General features: G+C 57.7%; 1 protein-coding gene across 1 annotated transcript in view; it reads right to left on the reverse strand.

Moving 5' to 3' along the window:
* Positions 1-21798, reverse strand: part of RYR1 (ryanodine receptor 1) — a 158425-nt gene that overhangs the window by 64374 nt on the left and 72253 nt on the right. The window contains 30 exon segments of the mRNA XM_084770567.1: positions 69-239; positions 1455-1469; positions 2869-2961; positions 3196-3283; positions 4924-5164; positions 5280-5611; positions 6228-6365; positions 6867-6948; positions 7167-7405; positions 8259-8319; positions 8606-8655; positions 9886-10007; positions 10559-10626; positions 11728-11843; positions 12348-12471; positions 12922-12997; positions 13077-13151; positions 13692-13832; positions 14641-14730; positions 14929-15007; positions 15123-15286; positions 15832-15972; positions 16806-16896; positions 17000-17220; positions 18021-18190; positions 18303-18423; positions 19674-19782; positions 19868-20054; positions 20240-20375; positions 21339-21433. Coding sequence (XP_084626693.1) covers positions 69-239; positions 1455-1469; positions 2869-2961; positions 3196-3283; positions 4924-5164; positions 5280-5611; positions 6228-6365; positions 6867-6948; positions 7167-7405; positions 8259-8319; positions 8606-8655; positions 9886-10007; positions 10559-10626; positions 11728-11843; positions 12348-12471; positions 12922-12997; positions 13077-13151; positions 13692-13832; positions 14641-14730; positions 14929-15007; positions 15123-15286; positions 15832-15972; positions 16806-16896; positions 17000-17220; positions 18021-18190; positions 18303-18423; positions 19674-19782; positions 19868-20054; positions 20240-20375; positions 21339-21433 — 3836 coding nt within the window.

Here is a 21798-nt window from a genome sequence, read left to right on the forward strand (position 1 = left end):
GGTTTCTAGGGGCTCACTGGGGTCCCTAGGGAGAGGGTAGGGTGCTGGGTAGGGGCTGGGACAAGCACCAGGGCATAGCGGGCCTTGGCCAACACAATGAGGTCCTGGTCAGTGGGGGCACACATGTTTAGTCCAATCGGCAACATCTTCTTGAGCGTGGCCACGATCAAAGACGTCTGCACCGAGTAACGGTCCCCTCGGCGCTTTTTCTTGGTGCGTTCCTGGTCTGAGCCACCTGACTGTGGGGACACAGGGTTCAGTGCTTGCCCAAGTCCCCCCACCCCAGTCCCCCCACCCCACCCCAGCGCCAGCCCCAAACTACAGCCATTTTTACACAACCCAGCTGCTTTCCTGTTTGCCAAACAACCCTCCCTGACATCAGAGTACGCATCTCTACTTTGACCCCGGGCCTTGCTCACTCTTGACGGTAGCCTCTCCACCCCACCACACCCCTCCCCTCCTCACCCCTCCCTGCTTCTAACTAGAGCCCTTGTATGTCCATCTTCCGACATCTGCCATGCTCCAACCACCCGCCCCACCCCCACGTCACATCCCCAAACCAAGTTTCCAAGAACAAATCGAAGAGGTGGGGTCCACCAAGAGCCCCAAGACACAAGAAAGAAAGTTGGAAGAAAGGGAGAGACACCAAGAGACTGAGACAGACAAGGACAAGAGGAGACAGAAGATGCAAGAGAGATCTGGAAAGATCTGGAAGCCAAGACACAACACTCAAGAGCCCAACAGCCATGTTGTGGACGTCTTCAGTGCAGACCCCTCCCCCTGGCCAGGGCCACACCAGTCATGCCAACAAGAAGTCCCGGTGGCAAGCTTCGGCCAGAGCCCGGCCAAGGCAGTTCTGAGCACGGGCCCAAGAGCCAGGCGCTGCTGGAGGCCCCGCAGCATGCAGCGTTTGTTTCTGAGACTTTAACGAGCCAGGGCCAGGGGCCCTGGGCTGGATGCCGTCATAGGCTCAGAAAGATGACATTGGCAAGAGTCACGCAGCTCACTACCGTTACCAGGCTCTACCTGTCAGATTCTACCAGATTCCAGAGCCCAAGACATACACCTGTGCACAGCCAGGGCTGCCCACCCCGCAACCATGCAGCTGTCCCGTCCCGCCCCCCATGGAACTCAGACCAAAATGCATGGGTGGAAAGCTAATCCTTGATTTTTTTTTTTTTGGTAACGAAACCAAAAAGAAAAAAGAAAAGAAAAGACCCCCCCCCTGCAAAATGGAAAAGAAATAACTCAACAATTTGTCAAAAGCTGAGAGTGGGGAAGGTGTGGGTGGCTGGGGAGGAAAAAGACAAAATAGGATTGGCGGGAGCTAAGGACCGAGGGCGGGGCCAGGGATGGTAGGGGTAGGGGGTGGGGTTGAGAGGGCGGGGCTTCGAGTGGGAAAAGGTGTTAGCCAAAAGCCATGCAGAAGAGAAGGCTCCATATGTGGCGCTGACCTGAACGTCTCCCGCCTGTTTTAACGGGGTTGCAGACAGAGACAAGAAGGGTTACCCCAGCCCAGCAGAGAGCCCCTGACCCCACTCCAAGTTACCCTGGGGCCTCTGCCCCGCCCCCATCCTTTGGTTGGGGTGGGGGGGTGTGGGGGTGGGGGGACATCTAGGGGGCTGGGGAGGTGGGGGATTGGGGGAGGGATGGGAAGGGAGGGTGTGGGGGGATGGGAAGGGAGGGTGTGGGGGATGGGAAGGGAAGGTGTGGGGGGATGGGAAGGGAAGGTGGGGGATGGGAAGGGAGGGTGTGGGGGGATGGGAAGGGAGGGTGTGGGGGATGGGAAGGGAAGGTGGGGGATGGGAAGGGAGGGTGTGGGGGGATGGGAAGGGAGGGTGTGGGGGATGGGAAGGGAGGGTGTGGGGGATGGGAAGGGAGGGTGTGGGGGATGGGAAGGGAGGGTGTGGGGGATGGGAAGGGAGGGTGTGGGGGGATGGGAAGGGAGGGTGTGGGGGATGGGAAGGGAGGGTGTGGGGGATGGGAAGGGAGGGTGTGGGGGATGGGAAGGGAGGGTGTGGGGGGATGGGAAGGGAGGGTGTGGGGGATGGGAAGGGAGGGTGTGGGGGATGGGAAGGGAGGGTGTGGGGGGATGGGAAGGGAAGGTGGGGGATGGGAAGGGAGGGTGTGGGGGGATGGGAAGGGAGGGTGTGGGGGACGGGAAGGGAGGGTGTGGGGGGATGGGAAGGGAGGGTGTGGGGGATGGGAAGGGAGGGTGGGGGGGACGGGAAGGGAGGGTGGGGGGGACGGGAAGGGAGGGTGTGGGGGACGGGAAGGGAGGGTGTGGGGGACGGGAAGGGAGGGTGTGGGGGACGGGAAGGGAGGGTGTGGGGGACGGGAAGGGAGGGTGTGGGGGACGGGAAGGGAGGGTGTGGGGGGATGGGAAGGGAGGGTGTGGGGGGATGGGAAGGGAGGGTGTGGGGGGATGAGGAGAGAAGGAAAGAAAGAGCAGTTAGGGAAATGAGAGGGGAAAGAAATGAGAAAACGGAGGAGGAGGACAGGCAAGAAGATGGGGGGACACAGAGTGGAAGAGGGAGGGAGAGACTGGAGGGGGAGACTAGGGAGGCAGAGGAAGAGGAGGAAGGACAGAAATCAATCGGGGAGGCAGGGAGGTGGAGGTTAAGGGGGAGGTAAGGAAGAGGAGGAAGGTGAGGAGGGGGGCAATAGGAAAAGGAGCGGGAGGAGGGCTATGGGGGGGATATGGGAAGAAGTGGCCCCCTGAGAGCTACAGGGGATATGACCAAAGCAGGAGAGGTGGCTGGGTCAGGAGGACCAAGCGGGCAGTCCTGGGGGGTGCTCCTCCCTCTAACCGTTCCCCTCCCCCCGCCTCCACCCTCGCCTCTGCTCTCAGCTCTGCTGAGCCCTCACCTTGGCCATTTTGCTCTTGTTGTCTGCAGTCAGAAAGGACATGTTGTTGATCTCATTCTGGACCACAAAGTTCTGTTCCTCGCGCTTAAAGTTCTGGTGGGGGGAGGTGGGCGTGGGGCTCAGAGCTGAGGCTTAAAGTTCTGGTGGGGGGAGCGGGCGTGGGGCTCGAAGCCTGAGGCTTAAAGTTCTGGTGGGGGGAGCGGGCGTGGGGCTCAGAGCCTGAGGTTGGGAGAAGGTGTCTGCAGGCTTAGGTCTCAGGGCTTAGGGAGAGGAGAGAGGCGGGGCTTGGGGCCTGGGTGGGGGTTCACACATGGATGGGGAACTCACGTGGGACTTGGACCAGTAGATGAAGATCTCTCCCACCATCCTGAACAGCTCCTCTGCGTTGGGATTGGGCTCTGTTAGCCAGTGCGCCCTGGAGTCCAGGAAGGAAAGGAGTGGGTAAGGAGTGCGGGGTCCCCAGCGACGGGGCTAACCCAGGGCGAGCTCAGAGGAGCTCATGGGAACCAAGGGGCATTCAGTGTGTGTGTGTGTGTGTGTGTGTGTGTGTGTGTGTGTGTGTGTGTGTGTAGTGTAGTGTTTTAAGGGAACCTGGTCAGTTCAGTGAACATTTAAAATGTTAGACTTTTCAGACAGGGTCTGGCCCTGGTTGCCTGGAGCTCACTATGTAGACCAGGCTTGCCTCAAACTCACAGAGATCCGCCTCCTGAGTTCTGCAATTAATGGGTTGATAACTACCACGCCCTACCAGAACCTCTGAAAAATTCAGCCCAGGGGGACTTGGAACTCACCATAATCCTCCTGCCTTAGCCATTCGAGACATAGAACACCAGCTTGGAATTGTCTAATTTTATAACCGCTATGAATTGCAGATAGCTGGTGCTGTGAATAAAAGTCTCTTTGTGGCATTTTGCTGTGTTTTAAAAGCTCTATATTACTGTGTGTATAGTGGAAAAGCTGTATTGTCCAATATTAGGGGAAGGATAAAGCTTTATACAGCTGGGCATGGCAGGATGTCTGTGCCCCCAGTCACAGGAGGCTGAGCCATGAGTTTGAGGCCAGCCTGGGCTACATAGCAGGTTCCAAGCCAGCCTGGACCACCTGCTGCAAACAAAACAAAGGAAAAGGCAGGCGTGGTGGCTCAGCTGCTGTGCAGCGGGCACTGCTGGCGCGGTACGGAACAACTGTCTTAATTTCCTTAGTTAGCAGAGCTGTGTTAACCAGGACTGCATCCTGACAGCCCAAACAAGGCACAGAATTTTCTTCCAAGCCTAAAGATTATTTAAAAAAAAAAAAAAAAGACAGAGGAAGATGACAGAAGGGTCAGATGGGCTGATAAAGCTTTTTGTTGTGATCCAAAAAAGATCCACATCAGCTCAGTGCTCTGGGGGATGCAAATGCCAACCCTCCTCCCTTTCTGTTTAGACAAAAAGGAAAAAAAAAATCAGAACCAAGCTTGGAGATTTAGAAATTTCTCTCAGATACAATTTTCTGTCAAAATATGAAGGTTTCTAGGTGCAGAGTGAGCCAACAATTAGCATAATTTTTACTAACAAAACTTATGGTTGAACTTGGAAGGCTGAGGGAGGAGGGGTCGTTGTGGGTTTGCCAGCTGAGCACGCCCTCACTGTGACTGCAGAGTGAGACTCTATCTGAAAAGCTGACATACAGCAGCAACAACAAATAACTTAAGGCCGATTAAGTAGTGATGGATCCCGGTTCTTGAAGTGTAGCCAAAATCTGGAATTGACCCTTAGGCAGAATGCACACCATAGTTTCCCATTTCTGCCCCCATGGCAGACATAGCTAATCAATCACAGAGCATGTACGTGGTGTGTGTGTGTGTGTGTGTGTGTGTGTGTGATTACAGGGATTACAGATGTGTGCTGCTGCATCTGGCTTCCCATGGGTCCCTATCTAGGGTCAGACTCAAGACCTACCGCTGACCCGGCACGGGAGGCAGGGGGGCTAAGGAGGGAGAAAGTGCTGGACAAGGCCTGGTGGGCTTGGACGGAGTCCGTGCAATCGAGGAAGCCCGAACCAGGCAGGGCTCACCTGTTGTTGTCCACGTAGCGGATGAGCAACGGGTAGAGGGCGTACAGGTCGCGGCAGAGCACGGAGAACTCGTCCCGTACCAGGAGCTCACCCTCCTCGGCTTCCGCCTTGGCCTCCAGACGCAGCTGCTCCTCCTCAGCCACCACCTTCCCCGCGCGCTTCCGCAGTCGCCCAATGGTTGGGATGAAGTGGGAATGCAGGAGCTCCGGCCTGGCGCGGCTCACGATGGGCTGGGCAAACACTGCGGGAGCGTGGGTGTGACTCACGCGTGACCTCCAACACAGCGCCTGACCCTCATCCCAAGCCCACCCCCCTATTCCGGCGGAGGCGGGGGACACACTGCCCGGCACACCCACCTGCCAGCCGCTTCATCCACGAGGCCTCATCAATGCCCAGGTTGTTGACGATGATTCGAAGGATGTTCCCCAGCAGGGAATTGAGGTGGTCGGAGGTGACTGCGGTGCAGGGCGGTGGAGCCCCTGCAGGCAGGGCTGGTGGGGGCGCCTCGGGCCCTCGTTCCCACCAGCGGGGCAAGTAGCTGCACAGCATAGGCAGGGTAATCTCAATGACGTGTGGCATCTCCGTGTAGCGCGCCCCGGACTCGGCCAGACCCCCGATTTCTGCCATGAGCCGTTCTAGCACTGGGATGTCGGGACACATCTCCTCCACGCTGTTGGGGAGCCCAGGACTGGGGTGCAGGGATAGGTCAGGGTATGTCAGCGGTCACTCCCTACGACCCACCTGACACCAGTGAACCACCCTGTGCTTAAGAGTCTCCAAGGAGCCGGGGCGGTGGTGGCGCACGCCTTTAACCCCAGCACTCGGGAGGCAGAGGCAGGCGGATCGCTGTGAGTTCGAGGCCAGCCTGGTCTACAAAGTGAGTCCAGGCCAGCCAGGGCTACACAGAGAGACCTTGTCTCGAAAAACAATAAAACAAACGGGGGGAAAAAGAAAAAAGCCTCCAAGACCCCATCCCTCTCCCATCTCACCCTCGCACTGAAAGCCAGTGATTCCCCCCCTAACTCAGTGGGGGGTGGCTCCGAATGGCCCCTGACCGCATGGCCAGGACCCCTCAAGTTACGGAACATTACTGTGCCGGAGAATTCTCAGCCCCTCCCAGCCCAGACTGAGGGGCCACACTACCCTGACGGCTGCCCCCCGCCCGGGACCCACAGGGACCACACTACCCTGAGGGTGGCTTTCCCGTGACCCTGACGGCTGTCCCCCCGCCCCCGCCCCAGGGCCCACAGGGGCCACACTACCCTGACGGTTGTCCCACCGCGCCCCCCCCCAGGGGCCCACACAACTCACTGGCCCGCTCTCGAGGAGACTTGGTGGTGTAGACGGAGCAGGCGTTGTACTCGTTCAGTTCCGGCTCCAGGAAGGCCACTGGCATGGCTGCGGCCAGGCGGGCCAGGCATTCCCCGAGGGCTGGCCGCAGCCTGGACGGGGCGGGAGCGCAGCAGTTAGTTTCCGCGCGCCCCTCTGCAGAGCCCTGAGCCCCTTGCCCCACCGTGCACAGAAGCGCCCCCTCCTGGTCCTCTCCGGGGCAGAGTTGGGGGGGCAGCTCTTTTTGTGCGCCCCTCCCAGCGTGCCTTGCGGAGACTTGAACGCAGCCTGAAATGTTCCTTTCTAGTGATCCCCCGGCTGCTGCTCAGTTTCTTCACGTTTCCAACCAGGCCACACTTGCTTCCCAGAAGGAAGCCGCTGCAGCACCCTTAGTCGGCAGGTGTCTGGCTCCCACTCTCCGGGATCCCACATCCTCTATTTCTATGCCAGCCCACGGTGCGCCCTCTCGTGGCTTCTGGCGTGAACTTCAGCCACCCTAGTACATGGGCAGCTTTGCCACCTCACCCCGCTTCACGTGTCCCCTCCTTCCTCCCCCCCCACATAGCCCTCCAAGCGCCTATATAAAGCTCAGCTTTATGTCCCATCTTTCTTACTTTTCCACGTAAGGGTTCCGGGTGGTTCCCAGGGAGTAGATACTGCACAGCGTTCGGTAGCAAGAAACCTGCACGTCATCCACTGAGGAGGAGGAGGAGGAGGAGGAGGAGGAGGAGGAGGAGGGAGAGTTAACGTCTCTGTTTCCCACATTTCGCTGACCACGTGCTTCGGCTTCCGGCGATAAAGCACATGCCCTAACTCGCGGTGACTGCGCCACCCACCTCCGGACGGACAGTGCGGGTGAAGTGGGTACCCCGCCCCGCCCCCCGCCCCTTGCCCTCCGTGTCAGGAGTCCTTACGGATGACATCGTCTCCGAACTGGTGCTGCGCGATGTGCTGGAAGAGGGTGGTGAGGACGGGCAGCAGGGCCACTGTGGTGTAGGTGAGGTTCTGGCCTACGCCCTTCACCTGGGTGCGAGCCTGCGACACCTTGCCCAGCCGCAGGTTCTCCACCATCTTCTCAATGTCCTCCGACGCGCTCTCGAAGAAGGAGCGGAGGCCCGCCTTCACGATCTCGGGGCCTGATTTCATCACCGTCCTGGGAGGGGTACACAGAGCCGCGGTGTGGAAACAGAGCGTCCCTACCCTCCTCCTCCCTTCCTCCTCCCTCCTCCTCCTCCCCTCTTCTCCCTCCCTCCTCCCCTCCCTCCTTCTTCACTCCTCCCCTTCTTCCATTCCTTTCCTTCCTTCTCTTGAGATGACATCTCACTACATCACCTAGGCCGGGTTTCAGATAGTATAGGAGGACTGGGTTTTGGGGAAATGGTTAAAGTGTATATTTGGGCCGGAGACACGGCTCAGAGGTTAAGAGCACTGGCTGTTCTTCCAGAGGTCCTGAGTTCAATTCCCAGCAACCACGTGGTGGCTCACAACCATCTACAATGTGATCTGGCGCCCTCTTCTGGCGTAGAGGTGTACGTGCAGGCAGAGGATTCATATACATTGAATACTTTTTAAAAATATTTTTGTTAAAGTGTATCTGAGGCTGGAGCGATGGCTCAGAGGTTAAGAGCACTGTCTGCTCTTCCTGAGGTCCTGCGTTCAATCCCAGCAACCACATGGTGGCTCACAACCATCTATAACGTGATCTGATGCCCTCTTCTGGCCTGCAGGCATACATGGAGACAGAGTACTAATAAATAAATAAATAAATAAATAATAATAATCTTTTAAATAATAATAATCTTTTAATAATCTTTAAGTGTATTTGGGCTGGGCATGGTGGCACACGCCTTTAATCCCAGCACTCGGGAGGCAGAGGCAGGTGGATCGCTGTGAGTTCGAGGCCAGCCTGGTCTACAAAGCGAGTCCAGGACAGCCAAGGCTATACAGAGAGACCCTGTCTCGAATAACACCCCCCAAAAGTGTACTTGGCTACCCCCAAGCGGTACCTGGCATCCAGGGAGCGTGCCAATATGTGAAGACAGTTGACCACGGCTGGGGCATCCGTGCCTGGGACAGGAACAGTGGCCAGGCTGAGACCCTGCCTTCCTCCATGCCAAACCTTTCCTCCCCGCCTCCGCACGCCTGCTCCACCTGGGCTCTCTTCCTTCTAGCCCTGACCTCTCAGGGACAATGGCCTGCGTGGTCACCTACCCATCTCCAGGCTGGCCCAGGCTAGGTTCAGAGGGAATCATGAGGCCCCGGAATTCTCTCTAGAATTCTCTCTTCCAGGTGGGGTTGGCGATAAAGGAAGCAAGGGGACCTGGCCGCAAGGCTGGGAGGCAAGGATGCTTACCAAAGAGAGAGACTCGGTGGCGGACCAGGGCAGCGAGCTTACAGAAGAGGCTGAAGAAAGGGAAAGGGACAGAAGGGCAGGAGGACAGGAGTGAGGAGGCCAGGGAGAGAAAAGCGGTGACATGATCAGAGGAGACAAGGTACAACAGGACAGGAGGGGCTGGAACACGGGCGGGGCACCAGGCCAAGCCAGGGATAAAGATGTATGGCCAAGCTTGAAAGTCACAGGCAAGGGCTGCAGGAGGGACTCAGGCTTAGAGTGAGCAATGGGCCTAATATTTCTAGTGAGGGGCTGGGGTGTGGCTCAGTGGTAGAGCCCCTGCCTAGAATCCCCCAGTGAGGGGCTGGGGGTGTGGCTCAGTGGTAGAGCCCCTGCCTAGAATCCCCCAGTGAGGGGCTGGGGTGTGGCTCAGTGGTAGAGCCCCTGCCTAGAATCCCCCAGTGAGGGGCTGGGGTGTGGCTCAGTGGTAGAGCCCCTGCCTAGAATCCCCCAGTGAGGGGCTGGGGGCGTGGCTCAGTGGTAGAGCCCCTGCCTAGAATCCCCCAGTGAGGGGCTGGGGTGTGGCTCAGTGGTAGAGCCCCTGCCTAGAATCCCCTAGTGAGGGGCTGGGGTGTGGCTCAGTGGTAGAGCCCCTGCCTAGAATCCCCCAGTGAGGGGCTGGGGTGTGGCTCAGTGGTAGAGCCCCTGCCTAGGATCCCCCAGTGAGGGGCTGGGGTGTGGCTCAGCAGTAGAGTCCCTGCCTAGAATCCCCCAGTGAGGGGCTGGGGTGTGGCTCAGTGGTAGAGCCCCTGCCTAGAATCCCCCAGTGAGGGGCTGGGGTGTGGCTCAGTGGTAGAGCCCCTGCCTAGAATCCCCTAGTGAGGGGCTGGGGTGTGGCTCAGTGGTAGAGCCCCTGCCTAGAATCCCCTAGTGAGGGGCTGGGGTGTGGCTCAGTGGTAGAGCCCCTGCCTAGAATCCCCCACTGAGGGGCTGGGGTAGGTAGGATACTTTCTTAGCATAGGTAAAGTTCAATCTGCAGCATTGCAAGTGAAAAAAACAAAAGTCACAACCAACAACTGGCCAGCAGAGGTGATGGATGTGAGGCTGCCCTTATCAGAATGACCAGTTTTTTGTCACTTAAGTCCTGGGAAATCGCTTTAGCCCAAAGCAACCGGCTGAGCTGGTCACTTCTAGGACATCCCTAGGCGGGGAAACACCCATCAGCGCCCACTAGTGTCAGGGTCAGGAAGGAGAGGTTTGGGATCATAACGCTGTAAGGTCAGAGGTCACAGGAAGCTCACCTGGTGATCATTTCCTTCTCCTTGTTGGAGGCATGGCCACCACTGCCCAGCACTTTGGCCGGCGTGGATAGGAAGTAGAGACAGTGATTGGTGAAGTATTGGTTGATCAGAGGAAGCAGAATCTATATGGGGGAAGGAAATGGGGGAGGGGCCTGGTGAGGAGCACAGGGGGCAGGACATGGGGGAGGGGAGGAGCCGGAAGAGGAGCACAGGGAAGGGGGGAGGGGCCGGGGGAGGAGAATGGGGAGGGGGGAGGGGCCGGGGGAAGAGCACAGGGAGGGAGGAGGGATGGGGAGAGGAGCATGGGGAGGGGGGAAGGGCTGAGTGAGGAGCACGGGGAGGGAGAAGGGGCCAGGGGAGGAGCACGGGGAGGGGGGATGGGTTGAGTGAGGAGCAGGGGGGGCAGGGGGAGGAGCATGGGGAGGGGGGAAGGGCTGAGTGAGGAGCACGGGGAGGGGGGATGGGTTGAGTGAGGAGCACGGGGGGCAGGGGGAGGAGCACGAGGGAGGGGGGAGGGGCTGGGGGAGGAGCATGGGGCAGATGGGAGGGGCTGGGGGAGGAGCATGGGGCAGGGGATTGGGACATGGGGGAGGAGCACAGGGGAGGGGCTGAGGGAGGAGCGGAGGGACTCTCCCACACCACAGCTCCTCCAGGCTCCCAGCCCACCTCTCACCTTAGCAAAGAATTTAATCTCCTGTTCATGAGGGGACTTCTCCACTCGACCACTGCTGACCACAGCCTCTGTAGGGAAGGGCAAGTAGGGTGGGCCATTGTGGGTTTAAGCTGAGGAAGCCAGCATGTTTTGGTAGGAAGCGACACTGAGGTGTGTGAGGGGAATAGTGACACGCCTTTAATCCCAGTGCTCAGGGTGGGGGTGGGGGGTGGAGCGGAAGCATGCGGATTTCTGTGAGTTCGAGGCCAGCCTGGTCTACAGAGCAAGTTTCAGGACAGTCAGGGCTACGCAAAGAGAGACCCTATCTTGAAAAAAGACACAAAACGAAGCACGCCTTTAATGCCAGCACTCGGGAGGCAGAGGCAGGTGGATCGCTATGAGTTCGAGGGCAGCCTGGTCTACAAATAGAGTTCCAGGACAGCCAGGGCTATTAGCAGAGAAACTTTGTCTCAAAAAACAAAAGAAACAACAGAAGATTCTCTCCCTCCCTCCCTCCCTCCCTCTCTCTCTCCCTCCCCCCCTCTCTCTTTCTCCCTCTCCCTCTCTCTCTCATACCTGCCCTGGCCACATCAAGCTGGAGGGACTCTGGCCACCTGGGCTAGGTGCCCGCTCAGTCCCCTCCTGTGGCACCATCTCTGTGCAAAGGACCAGCTCTGAGCTCCCATGTAGCTGCAAAGCCCCGGGCTCCTCGCTGCATATTCTAGCACCATCCTCAATCACCGTCCCCCAGCCAGAAGCAGGGTGGGGAAGGTTTCCCCAAGCCCTTTGCTGGGACACACCCTCCAGATGTCCAAACGCCCCACCCCCACCCCTTCGTATCCTGCCACAGGCGTCACGGTGCCGTCCACGTCTTCCTTGAATACCCTAGTTAAGTGGCAGCTGGCTCCGCTCTCCCAAGCACCCCCTTCCCTGGTCCTCTTCCCCGACACTAGGCACTTCGTAGCACACTTGGTTTAGTTACGTGTGATTCCAACTGTCTGACCCTAAAACAAGGATGCGGAGGAAGGAAACGGTCTTTGGTCCTGCTCCCTGCTACTCCACCCCCGCCAGCAGGGTCCGGCCGGCAACTGACTGCTCAGTGAACACCGGTTGAGGGGAGAAACGGGTGAACAGGTGCCACAGGCGAGTCTTTGCAGGTGATATGGGAAGCAGGGAGGAGCTCCTCCTACCCAGGTGGGCGATGAACTCCTGCGAAATGTCCATCCAGCGCAGCAGCTGCTGCAGGAAGCCGAAGGCAAATCGTTTCTCGATGGAAGACGTGTCCAGTTCCATATCCTTAAGGCCTCTGCGCGGAGAGGCAGAGGGACAGGTCAGCTCGGACACAGGCCTTGCCATTTTTTTTGTTTTTTTTTTTCACACAGCCTTCTGGTCAGGCTGTGCGCACCGTCCGCCTGCTGCTCCTCCTCCACCGGCCTCTCCCTCATCTCAGGCTGTTCTCCGAGTCTCGCTTCCCCCACGCTCCTCCACCTTCGCCTCGTCTTTGTAGCCTTGTCTCCCACATCCATCTTCAGCATCCCTTAGGACTTCACTCTACAGGCTACGCCCCCAGGAGGTGCTGATGTTGCCACACAGCTTCCAGCCCCGCCTCCATCCTAAGCCCCGCCTCCATCCTAAGCCCCGCCTCCACCCTGAGCCCCGCCTCCACCCAAGCCCCGCCTCCACCCTAAGCCCCGCCCCAATGTGCCTTCCTTCTATCCAGGCCCCATCCCAAGCCCTCCCCTCCCCCCTTCTCCCCCCCTTCCCCGCCCCCCCCCGCAGCATCTCCTGCCCAGGTCCCCCCCTCACGTGCCTGGTGACAGCGTAGCCATTCATCTGCAGGAACTTCAGCAATTCTTGGGCCTTCTCTCGGTCCCGCGCCTTCTCCTTGGCCGTGAGTGTGTCGTAGGGGACCAGCAGAGGATGGGACCCACCCCCTGGGGGGGGAACGGGGGCAGGGACGGCAAAGATTAGAAATCAGGGTCTGGGAAGACCCAGGCCACTCGTCACTGCGGTTCCTGTTGCTTGCGCAACTAAAAAGGTGCTAACAGTTGCAAACCCTGTTTTCGGACGCTGGATGGAACCAGTGTAGTGGAGCAGAGCCGGTGAGAGTGACTAAGAAAACGCCCGGGACGCCTTTCATCCCAGCGCTCGGGAGGCGGAGGCAGGGGGGATCGCTGCGAGTTCGAGGCCAGCCTGGTCTACAAAGCGAGTCCAGGACAGCCAGGGCTACACAGAGAGACCCTGTGGGGCGGGGGGAGGGGGGGTGGAGGAAACGCCGGGACTCTAAGGGAGGTCCGCGCGACTGGCGGGGTGGGGGAGGAGGATTCACGGATGTGGGACTGAGGAGAAGGGGCCAGCGGCGGGAAGGGATGGGCGCCCCTCACCCTTGGCTTCCAACTCTTGCTTCTTCTTCCGGCCCCACGTGTTGTGGTAATTTTCGGCCAGCTGTTCAGCCATGGCCTGGAAGTGGGGTGCAGAGAGTCAAGGACCGGATTCAGACAGCCCCGTGCTTGCTACATAAAGCGTCCGCCGCTCTCACCTGCAGCTCCCGGGACAGCGTAACGCCGCTGAGGTCTGGGGGCTGCGGGTTATAGCCTTCCCGAGGGTCGTACGTCTGACGGGGAGAGACAGGGCGGGAGATGGGTAATGGCCTGCTCAGGAAGCTCTGACCCCGGCTCCAGACACCTTCCCCTGCGCCCCATTCCTTAAGGCCCTGGCTCTAAGCCACCCTCCTCAGCTCTGTGTTCCTCAGACCGGCGGCTGCTCTTTCAGTGCTGAGAGTTTTACTCTGGGCTGTGCCTTTCTCTTTACTTTACCTCCTCTCTGTCAGGCCTCACTGATACCTCATCCCTCTACCACTTGGCTCTCACCCACCCCCCTCCTTAGCTCTCATTTATTTATTATTATGTACACAGCGCTCTGCGTGCACATACACCTGCGGGCCAGAAGAGGGCGCCAGATCTCGCTGTAGACGGTTGTGAGCCACCATGTGGTTGCTGGGGCTTGAACTCGGGAGCTTTGGAAGAGCAGCCTCTGAGCCATCTCTCCAGCCTGGGTCCACACTTCTCAGTCCCACCATACCCGACCCACTCGTCCTAGATCTCCCCCCACCCCGACCCTTGCTCGGCCCTTCACTGCCTCCCAGCAAGCTCACCTGGGCAGTTTGAGAGATCTTCCTTGTTTTTTTCTTCTCTGTCTTTTCCTCCTCGCCTTCCCTGGCCTTCTCTACCGTCCATTCCCAGGCAATCATGGCCTTCAAGGACTCCTTGATGGGCCAGCGGTAAATCTCCTTGTCCTGGGGGAGGCAGCGTAGGTGGGGGTGGGTGGGTGGGTGGGTGTGGGGGTATGAGGGGTGGGGTGGGGGATGGGGCCAGAAGGAAAGCCTGGTTCAGCTTCCCTGCTCTCTACAGGCTCAAGGAGGAGATGCCCCACTAGCAGCTGGCAAGGAGGAAGTGGGGCAGTCTGGATCAGAACCCAGGACTCTACCCTGCTCTGTAAACAAGTGACACCCATTTCACAAGAGCCCCAGAGACACCTCACCATCAGGGACTTTTTTTTTTTTTTTTTTGATTTTTAAAACAAGGTTTCCCTGTGTAGCCCTGGCTGTCCTGGATTCGCTTTTTAGACCAGGCTGGCCTCACACTCACAGAGATCCACCTGCCTCTGCCTTCCCAGTGCTGTGATTAAAGGCGTGCGCCACCCACACCTGGCCAAGGAGTCTTTCTAAGAGAAGGAACATAAGGGTTTTGGGGCCCTCCAGGGGAGGAATCCAATCTTTTTCTTTCTTTTTTATTATTAATTATTTTATGTGTATGAGTGCTCTGCTTACATGTATACCTGCAGGCCAGAAGAGGGCGCCAGATCACACTATAGATGATTGTAAGCCACAATGTGGTTGCTGGGAATTGAACTCAGGACCTTTGGAGGAGCAGCCAGTGCTCTTAACCTCTGAGCCGTCTCTCCAGCCCAAAGCATGCAATCATGAGAGAAGGCAAAGTCCATGACCCCGATGCCAACCTATGAAGCTGTCCCACTCCTCCCCGGACCCCAAAATTTTGGAGTCTCCCTCCAACCTCTGACACCAGGACCTAAGGTTGGGTCACCTTCTCTGAGAAGGTCTTGTAGGGTCTCAGCATGGGGTGGGTCTTCAGTTCTTCATCAGCATTTTCGCCATAGGACCAGTTGTTCTGAATCTAGAGACGGGATCAGGATGATAGGCGGAACGCAGGGTGGGGTGTGAGGCAGGGGCGCACCCCGCAGGGACCGAGGGCTGTCGGAGAACATCGAGGGTCTTTGGGATGACCGTGGATCTAGGACAACCTGAGGTCTCAGGGAAAATACGGGGCCCGCAGAGAGGAGGGAAGGGCGAGGTGGGGGACCCCAGTGTTCACCTTGTCGAAGGCCCACTTCTCATGGGTGTATTCCGCAAACTTGTTAATGAAGGAGTCCAGCTTCTCCGGGATGATGACGCTGTGAGAGGAGACCGGGTCAGCAGGCACCGGGGGGCGGGGCTTTCCTCTTTCTCTGGAGCCTTCTGTTCTCCCAGCCCCTAACCCCACCATTTGTCCATCCCCCGGGGTCTCACTTGAGGGTCTCCACGGGCCGGGGATCAAAGTTGCCTTCAGCGTCCACCGTGGCCTTTTTCTCGGTCTTGGATGAGTACGAGGCATCTACGTAATCAGGAGGCAGTGCCCCCGCAATGGCGCACAGACAAGGCATGGCTAGTCGGTAAAGCTCCTGGTCGTATTTCTGAGGGCGCCGGGGATGAAGGGGAGGATCCTGCAGGCTTCACTTAGCTTCCAATCCTACAGCCCCCAATCTACTTTCTAACCATCAACTCTCCTGTTCGAACCCACACAACCTGCTTGTCACTTTCCCCAAAGCCCAGGCCTCACTTGGTTCTGTTCTGTTTTGTTTTGTTTTTTGATTTTTCGAGACAGGATTTCTCTGTGTAGCCCTGGCTGTCCTGGACTCTCTTTGTAGACCAGGCTGGCCTTGAACTCAGAGCGATCCACCTGCCTCTGCCTCCCGAGTGCTGGGATTAAAGGCGTGCGCCACCACGCCCGGCTTCCGGTTTGGTTTTTAGGCAGGTCTCATGTAGCCCAGGCTGTCCTTAAACTTGATACATAATCCACAATGACCTGAATTCCTGGTCCCCCTGCTTCCGCCTCATGCTGGAATTAGAGGCGCGTGCCACCAACCCGACAGGGATTTCATCCCAAATCTCCAAACCCGAACCCCAACCCCCCCCCCCCCCGACATGGGATCCTCTGAGGTCCCATGGGTGCCCGGACCTTATGTGCCAGAGAATCAAAGATGCCCCAGAAGAGCTTGCGTGTGAGGTGTAGCTCCTCCTCAGAGGTGACCCCGAAGTTGGCCCAGCCCGTGGGGAGGCAATAATATTTCCAGCAACGCTCATAGTGGTTGGTAAGAAGCTGAGAGAGCAAGAGACACACACGAGACACAAGATGAGGGCAGGCAGTGAGAGCAGGGGGCGGAGGGAGGGGGGTCCCTGCTTGCCAATGAGATGCCAATAAGGGGGAAATGATGTGTTTATCAGAGAACAGCCCTTGGACAGCTCACCACCTAAGAGTTAGTAGTATTCTCAACGAGAGCCAGGCTGGGCATTAAAACCACGGCTGGGTTTGCCTGTTGTCTTTACAGAAGCAGGTGCGCTAACCGCCTCCTGGTAGAGCCGTGCGCACACTAATGGGACGACCCGTGCCTGTGCAAATCAGCGCGTCCGACAGAAACACGGGCGACGTCCCGTGCAAATATACGGTAATCAAAAAAGGCCTTCAGTACCCCAACTTGGGAGTTGGTGCTAATTTAGGCATCTTATGCAAGACGGTCTACCTTGGAGGGCATCTCCTTATGCAAACCAGCATGCGAATGGTAAAGCAGGAGAGACAGTATGCAAATATTCAGGATAGCTACGGTACTGTTTATTCAAATAAACGCACTCATTTGAATGCTGGAAGGCTGGTGGTCTGGACACTCGGATAAAATGCTAATTAGGGAAAGTATATTTTCCTTGAAGATGTATGCTAATTGAGGCGGGGGCCGGCTCGCTTAGTTAGGCAAATTAAGCGGTAATTAAGGGATGTTAGCAGCGCCCATGACGCAGACAGAATGTCATGGAAATCCCAGCCGGGCGAAGAGCATGCTAATTGGTTTCCTCAGGGTTCACTGTCCTCTAGCTGAGGTGGGCGAGGCTAGTAAGAGTGTGGGTGCGAAAAGGACGGGTTCCGCCGGGGGCTGCCCTCACCTTGAGCGGCATCTTGGCGAACTCATTGAGGATGGGCACGTCGAACACCAGACGTCGAAGCAGGTGCTGCAGCATGGACGGGCGGATGTACCTGAGGAGGACACGCCCAGACGGTGAGCAGAGAGCTCCCCAGAGGCCCCGCCGGGCGGCTCCGCCCTACCCCGCCCCCTACGGGACACCCCGACGAGCCTCACCGGCAGAGCGCCATAAGGCAGTCCTCGATGACATCACGCTGTGCCTTGGTGAGCGAGCGGCCCCGGGACAGTCGGTAGATTGTGTGCAGCATCGAGTCCACCATGATGGCCCGGTGCTCGGTGCCCGCAAAGAGCGGCGCGCACTTGGTGATGAGCGGTAGGACCGCCAGGCACAGGTAGCGGTTCAGCGCCAGCGCCATCTCCGTGGTGCTGAAAGTAGCCTGGGATACAGGGGTGAGGCCGTCAGACGGGATGGCGTTGCCTTGGTACCCAGGCTTTTAACCGTTCTCCTCCTAAATCTCACTCCTCCAGATCCCTACCCACATCCTTATTACCTAGGTAATAAGTAATAAATCTCCCTCCCGCGCCCGCCCTCGCCTCTCTCTCTCTCACACACACAAAGACAAAAAGCCGGCAACTGACTGCGGAACCCCATGACTCTGATTTAGCTGTTTTGCAGTGTTGAGCTTCTGCATAGGATCTCATGTAGCCCAGGCTGGCCCGGAACCGCTGCTCCTCCTGCCTCTGCCTCAGAAATGCCGGGATGACAGGCGTGCCCAGCATTTTGTTGCTGCTTTGTTTGTTTCTTTGTTTTTAAGACGAGGTCTTTAATATGTAGCCCTGGCTGACCTAGAACTTGCCTCGTAGATCAGGCTGGCACCCAACTCACGGTGGTCAGCTTGCCTCTGCCTCTCTACGCTTTGCTTTGGTTTCCTGAGAGGCTTCACCGTAGCCGCGGAACTCATCGCCCTTTGGCCTGCATCACTGTGATGCTAGGTGGAAGGTGTGTACCGCCACACCCAGGCAATGCTTTCTCGTAAGCGAAGGTATTGGGGATTGATTCCTACTACCCACCCTCCAGGAAAAAAAAACCTGTTTTTCCACAGATTTTCTTTTCCATCACAGAGGTGAAGGCGGGGGTCAGGATGCGCATGCGATGCCAGGTCGGCTGAGGCCACCTCTCAGCCTACAGTCCCGCGTGGAGGCATGCGGGGACGACCAGCTAAGTGGGGCTGCTCACCGTGTCCAGTGAGGCAGCCGCCCTCATGTCGGGAAGGAAGCCCACGTCCAGCACGTGCAGCAAGAAGTCCTGGTTCTCGATGCCGTAGACTCGGTCCAGGAAGAGCACCATGGATGCCTTGTGGTCGGGCACGAAGGAGGCAGACATCTTTGGCTGCACCAGGGCTCCATCTACGGGCAAGGAGGGCGGGATGCTAGCGCCTGCTTCACTCCCGCTTGCCCCCCCTCCCCCACCCCCGCCCCCCAGCATCGCTCCCTCAATAATTCCAGCTCTCTCCTCTACCTTTGCCCAGGGTAGGGATCTGTAGTGGGAGGCTGATGATGCCCACGAGGTCATCCAAGGGCACGAGGGACCGAAGGATGGCGCGGATCCTCAGGGCTTCGCCCTTACCCGCTTGGATCAGCTGGAGGCGGTGGACAGAGAAAGGCGCATGCGCAGTCAGACAACTGCGCCCCATTGGGGACTCGCTGTATTCCAACTGTTCCTGACACACCGACGGTGGAGCGAGCCTCCTTTGTGTGTATGTGTTGTACGCGTGTGTGCATGTTTGTGCATGTGTGTGTTCGTCTGAATGCAAGTATGTGCACTTGCTCCTGTGCCCCTCGTGTGAAGGCCAGAGGTTGATGTCAGGCGTCTTCCTCATTTCTTCCTTCCTTCCTTTCTGTTGTTTGTTTTTGTTTTTGTTTTTATCAAGACAGGGTTTCTCTGTGTAACCCTAGCTGTCCTTGACTCACTTTGTGGACCAGGCTGACCTCGAACTCACAGCGATCCACCTGCCTCTGCCTCCTGAGTGCTGGGATTACAGGCGTGCGCCCCGATGCATGGATGTTTCATTTATTAGGGGGTGCACATGCAAGCGGAGGTCAGAGCACAGCTAAGGGGAGTGGGCTTCTCTCCCTTCACCACGTGGGTCCTGGTGATCAAAATCAAGTCTTCAGCTTTGGTGGCAGGTGCCTTTCCACACTGAACCAGAGGCTCCTTGTTTGTTTTGTTTGTTTGTTGTTTGTGGCACGTTCTCACCTCGCCCAGGCTGGCCTCTAACTCGCTAAGCAGCCAAAGATGACACTGAACTTCTCATCCTCTTGCTTTTACTTTCCAAGTTCTGGGATTACAAAACTGTGCCACCATTGCCGGGCAGCGGCAGCGCACGCCTTTAATCCCACACTCGGGAGGCAGAGGCAGGTGGATGTCTGAGAGGCCAGCCTGGTCTACAAAGCGAGTTCGAGGACAGCCAGAGCTGTTAAACAGAGAGACCCTGTTTCAAAAAACCAACCAACCAAACAAACAAACAAACAAACAAACAAAAAACCAAACTGTGCCACCACATGCAGCTTTATCTGTTGGGACAGGGCCTTGGCCTCAGATTCCCAATGCTCCTGCCTCTACAGTGCTGTGGTTACAGGTGTGTGTGACAGGGTGCAGCATGGTCTCCTTGAAGGGCTCCCCTGGATGTACCTTCCCTCACCCCTATGCTGAGTCCTCCGGGTCCTGAGGCTGTCTTGGTCGTGAATGTGTGCCCAGCATCACTTGGCCGAGGACCACACCCACAGTGAGGTCTATGAGTGCTGCCAGGTGCCTGAACGCTGGCTGAGGTTGCAGGTTGGCCACGCACACCCAGGACTTTCCCACCCCACCTGACCTCTCAGAGCTCACATGCATCTCAGGTGCACAGCGTCCCAGCAGGTCAATCAACGCGGCGTAGAAGGACATGATGGCATGTCCCAGGTGCACCCGGTTTTCCTCAGGGGGCTCCTCACCAAAGCTGTAGAGGAGAAGGTGGTGGCGGTTGACCATCCAGGGAAACGGTAACCGTGGCTACCGTGCTGAGAAGGGGACGGGGGACTCACTGCTCACGCCGCCGGTCCCTGCGGACGCCTGGTCCATCTCGTGCAGGGTCCTCAGAAATGCGGATGGCCTCTTCCATGGCGGCCAGCAGCCCCGAGCCACCCTCACCCCGCAGGGCGGGTCCGAAGCACTCGGGCTTGCGGATCAACAGCCGCACCACGACGTTAGCGTTCTCCTCCACGCTCTCACCTGGCATCCGGAAAGTTCAGGAGTGCTCTAGGGGGAATCTCACACAACCCCAGAGCCCAACACACCCAAGGGTGATGTCAGGTCCCTGTTGACCCTCCAGCCCAGGGGAGGCCTTCGGCTCCAGGTATGGCTGTCGCCAGAGGGAGGCTGTAGCCAATGACCCCAGACCTCCCACCCTGCCTCACCGTTGACGAAGACGGCAAAGCGCAGGAAGTCCAGGTAGCGTTCACCCCCACAGGGGTTCCACCCAATGTCGGGGTACCCTTTGGCCAGGAGCATGGGGCAGCTTTGTAAGCCACATCCTGCCAGGTAAGACACGACCTGCAATGCGGAAAGAGAGCTTAGTCCAAGACTGCGTTCCTCCCCAAGATTCAGGGATGCTGACCTGGGTCTCCTCAGCCCCGTGCACCTGCAGATCCACAGCAAGCTGAGCCTCAGCTCTAATGCTGTCCCTTTCCTGGGCTTCCTTTCCCATCCCACAACCCACTTCATCACGAACGTGTCAGGCCATCCTTTCCCCTGCCCAACACTGGGTCTGTCTCTCTTGGGATAAAGTCCAGCATCCTTCAGTGGCCCAGCCCACAGGACCTCACACGACTTCCGTGACTTCACCTCTCAGCCATCGTGGGCTGTCGGCTGCGCCAAGGTCTCTGTCCTGCTCTTCCCCTGGGTCAGTCTGTCTGTCTGCCCAGATCATCCTGAGCTTTAGTCAAATGTCACTTTAGCTAGTCTTTAGTCAAATGTCACATTAGCCAGTCTTTTATTTCTTTTTTTCTTTCTTGGAAACACGGTCTCTCTACGTTGCCTTGCGGAAACTCACTGTGGTGACCAGGCTGGCTTCAAATTCACAGAGACCCGCCTGCCTCTGCCTCCAAGTTGGATTAAAGACATGTGCAGCCACACAATGGCTTATAAATGCTTTTAGAGATGAACTTATAAATAAGTCATGCTTACGTATTCACTGAGCCGATTAAACGAAGGAGGTCCGGAGAAGCCGTCTCCTTCCCGGGACAGTTAACAAGCAGAGGGACCCCTGACTCTTGTTGCTGAACCCTAACCCCCTTGGAGCCCCCACTCAGCCACCTGGCTGGGGAGGGTAGCCCACCGGCCTGCCCCCAGCCCCTCTCGCATACAGTGAAGAAGCCACTGGCTGCTGGTGGTGCCTTGCAAGTTAGACCCCTTCTGATTGGGCCCCGGGATGTCTGGCTACAGTCCAGGGTGCCCCGCCCCAGCACGTGAGCCCCGCCCCCACCCCAGGCATGGCCCGGCCTCCTCCTGCCTCACCTTTTCCAGGTCTTGCTCTTGTAATGCCAAGGCCAGCTCGTTGTTGTCGATGACAGAGGCGGCTGCCACATCCAGGGGTGTGGAGCCCTGCATGCCTGTGAGGACAAATAGTGACCAGAGTGGACTTTGGAGGAATATGGCTGGCTTATCCCTACGCGTGTGTGCGTGTGTACATGTATGTGTGTTTGTGTGTGTATGTGTGCTTATGTGTGTATGTGCATGTGCATGTGTGTTTATGCGTGTGTAGTGTGTGTATGTGTGTTTATGTATGTGTATGTGTGTGAGTGTGTGTATGTGTATTTATGTGTGTGTATGTGTGTGTATGTGTACTTATGTGTGTGTGTATGCGTGTGTATGCGTGTGTGTGTGTGTGTGTGTGTGTGTGTGTGTGCGCAGATGGACATGTAAGCCAGAAGAAGGCACCAGATCCTCTGGGGCTGGAGTGACAGGTGGTTTGTGA

The sequence above is a fragment of the Acomys minous genome (assembly GCF_964271855.1).
Source record: "Acomys minous genome assembly, chromosome: 20".
NCBI classification, from domain to species: domain Eukaryota; kingdom Metazoa; phylum Chordata; class Mammalia; order Rodentia; family Muridae; genus Acomys; species Acomys minous.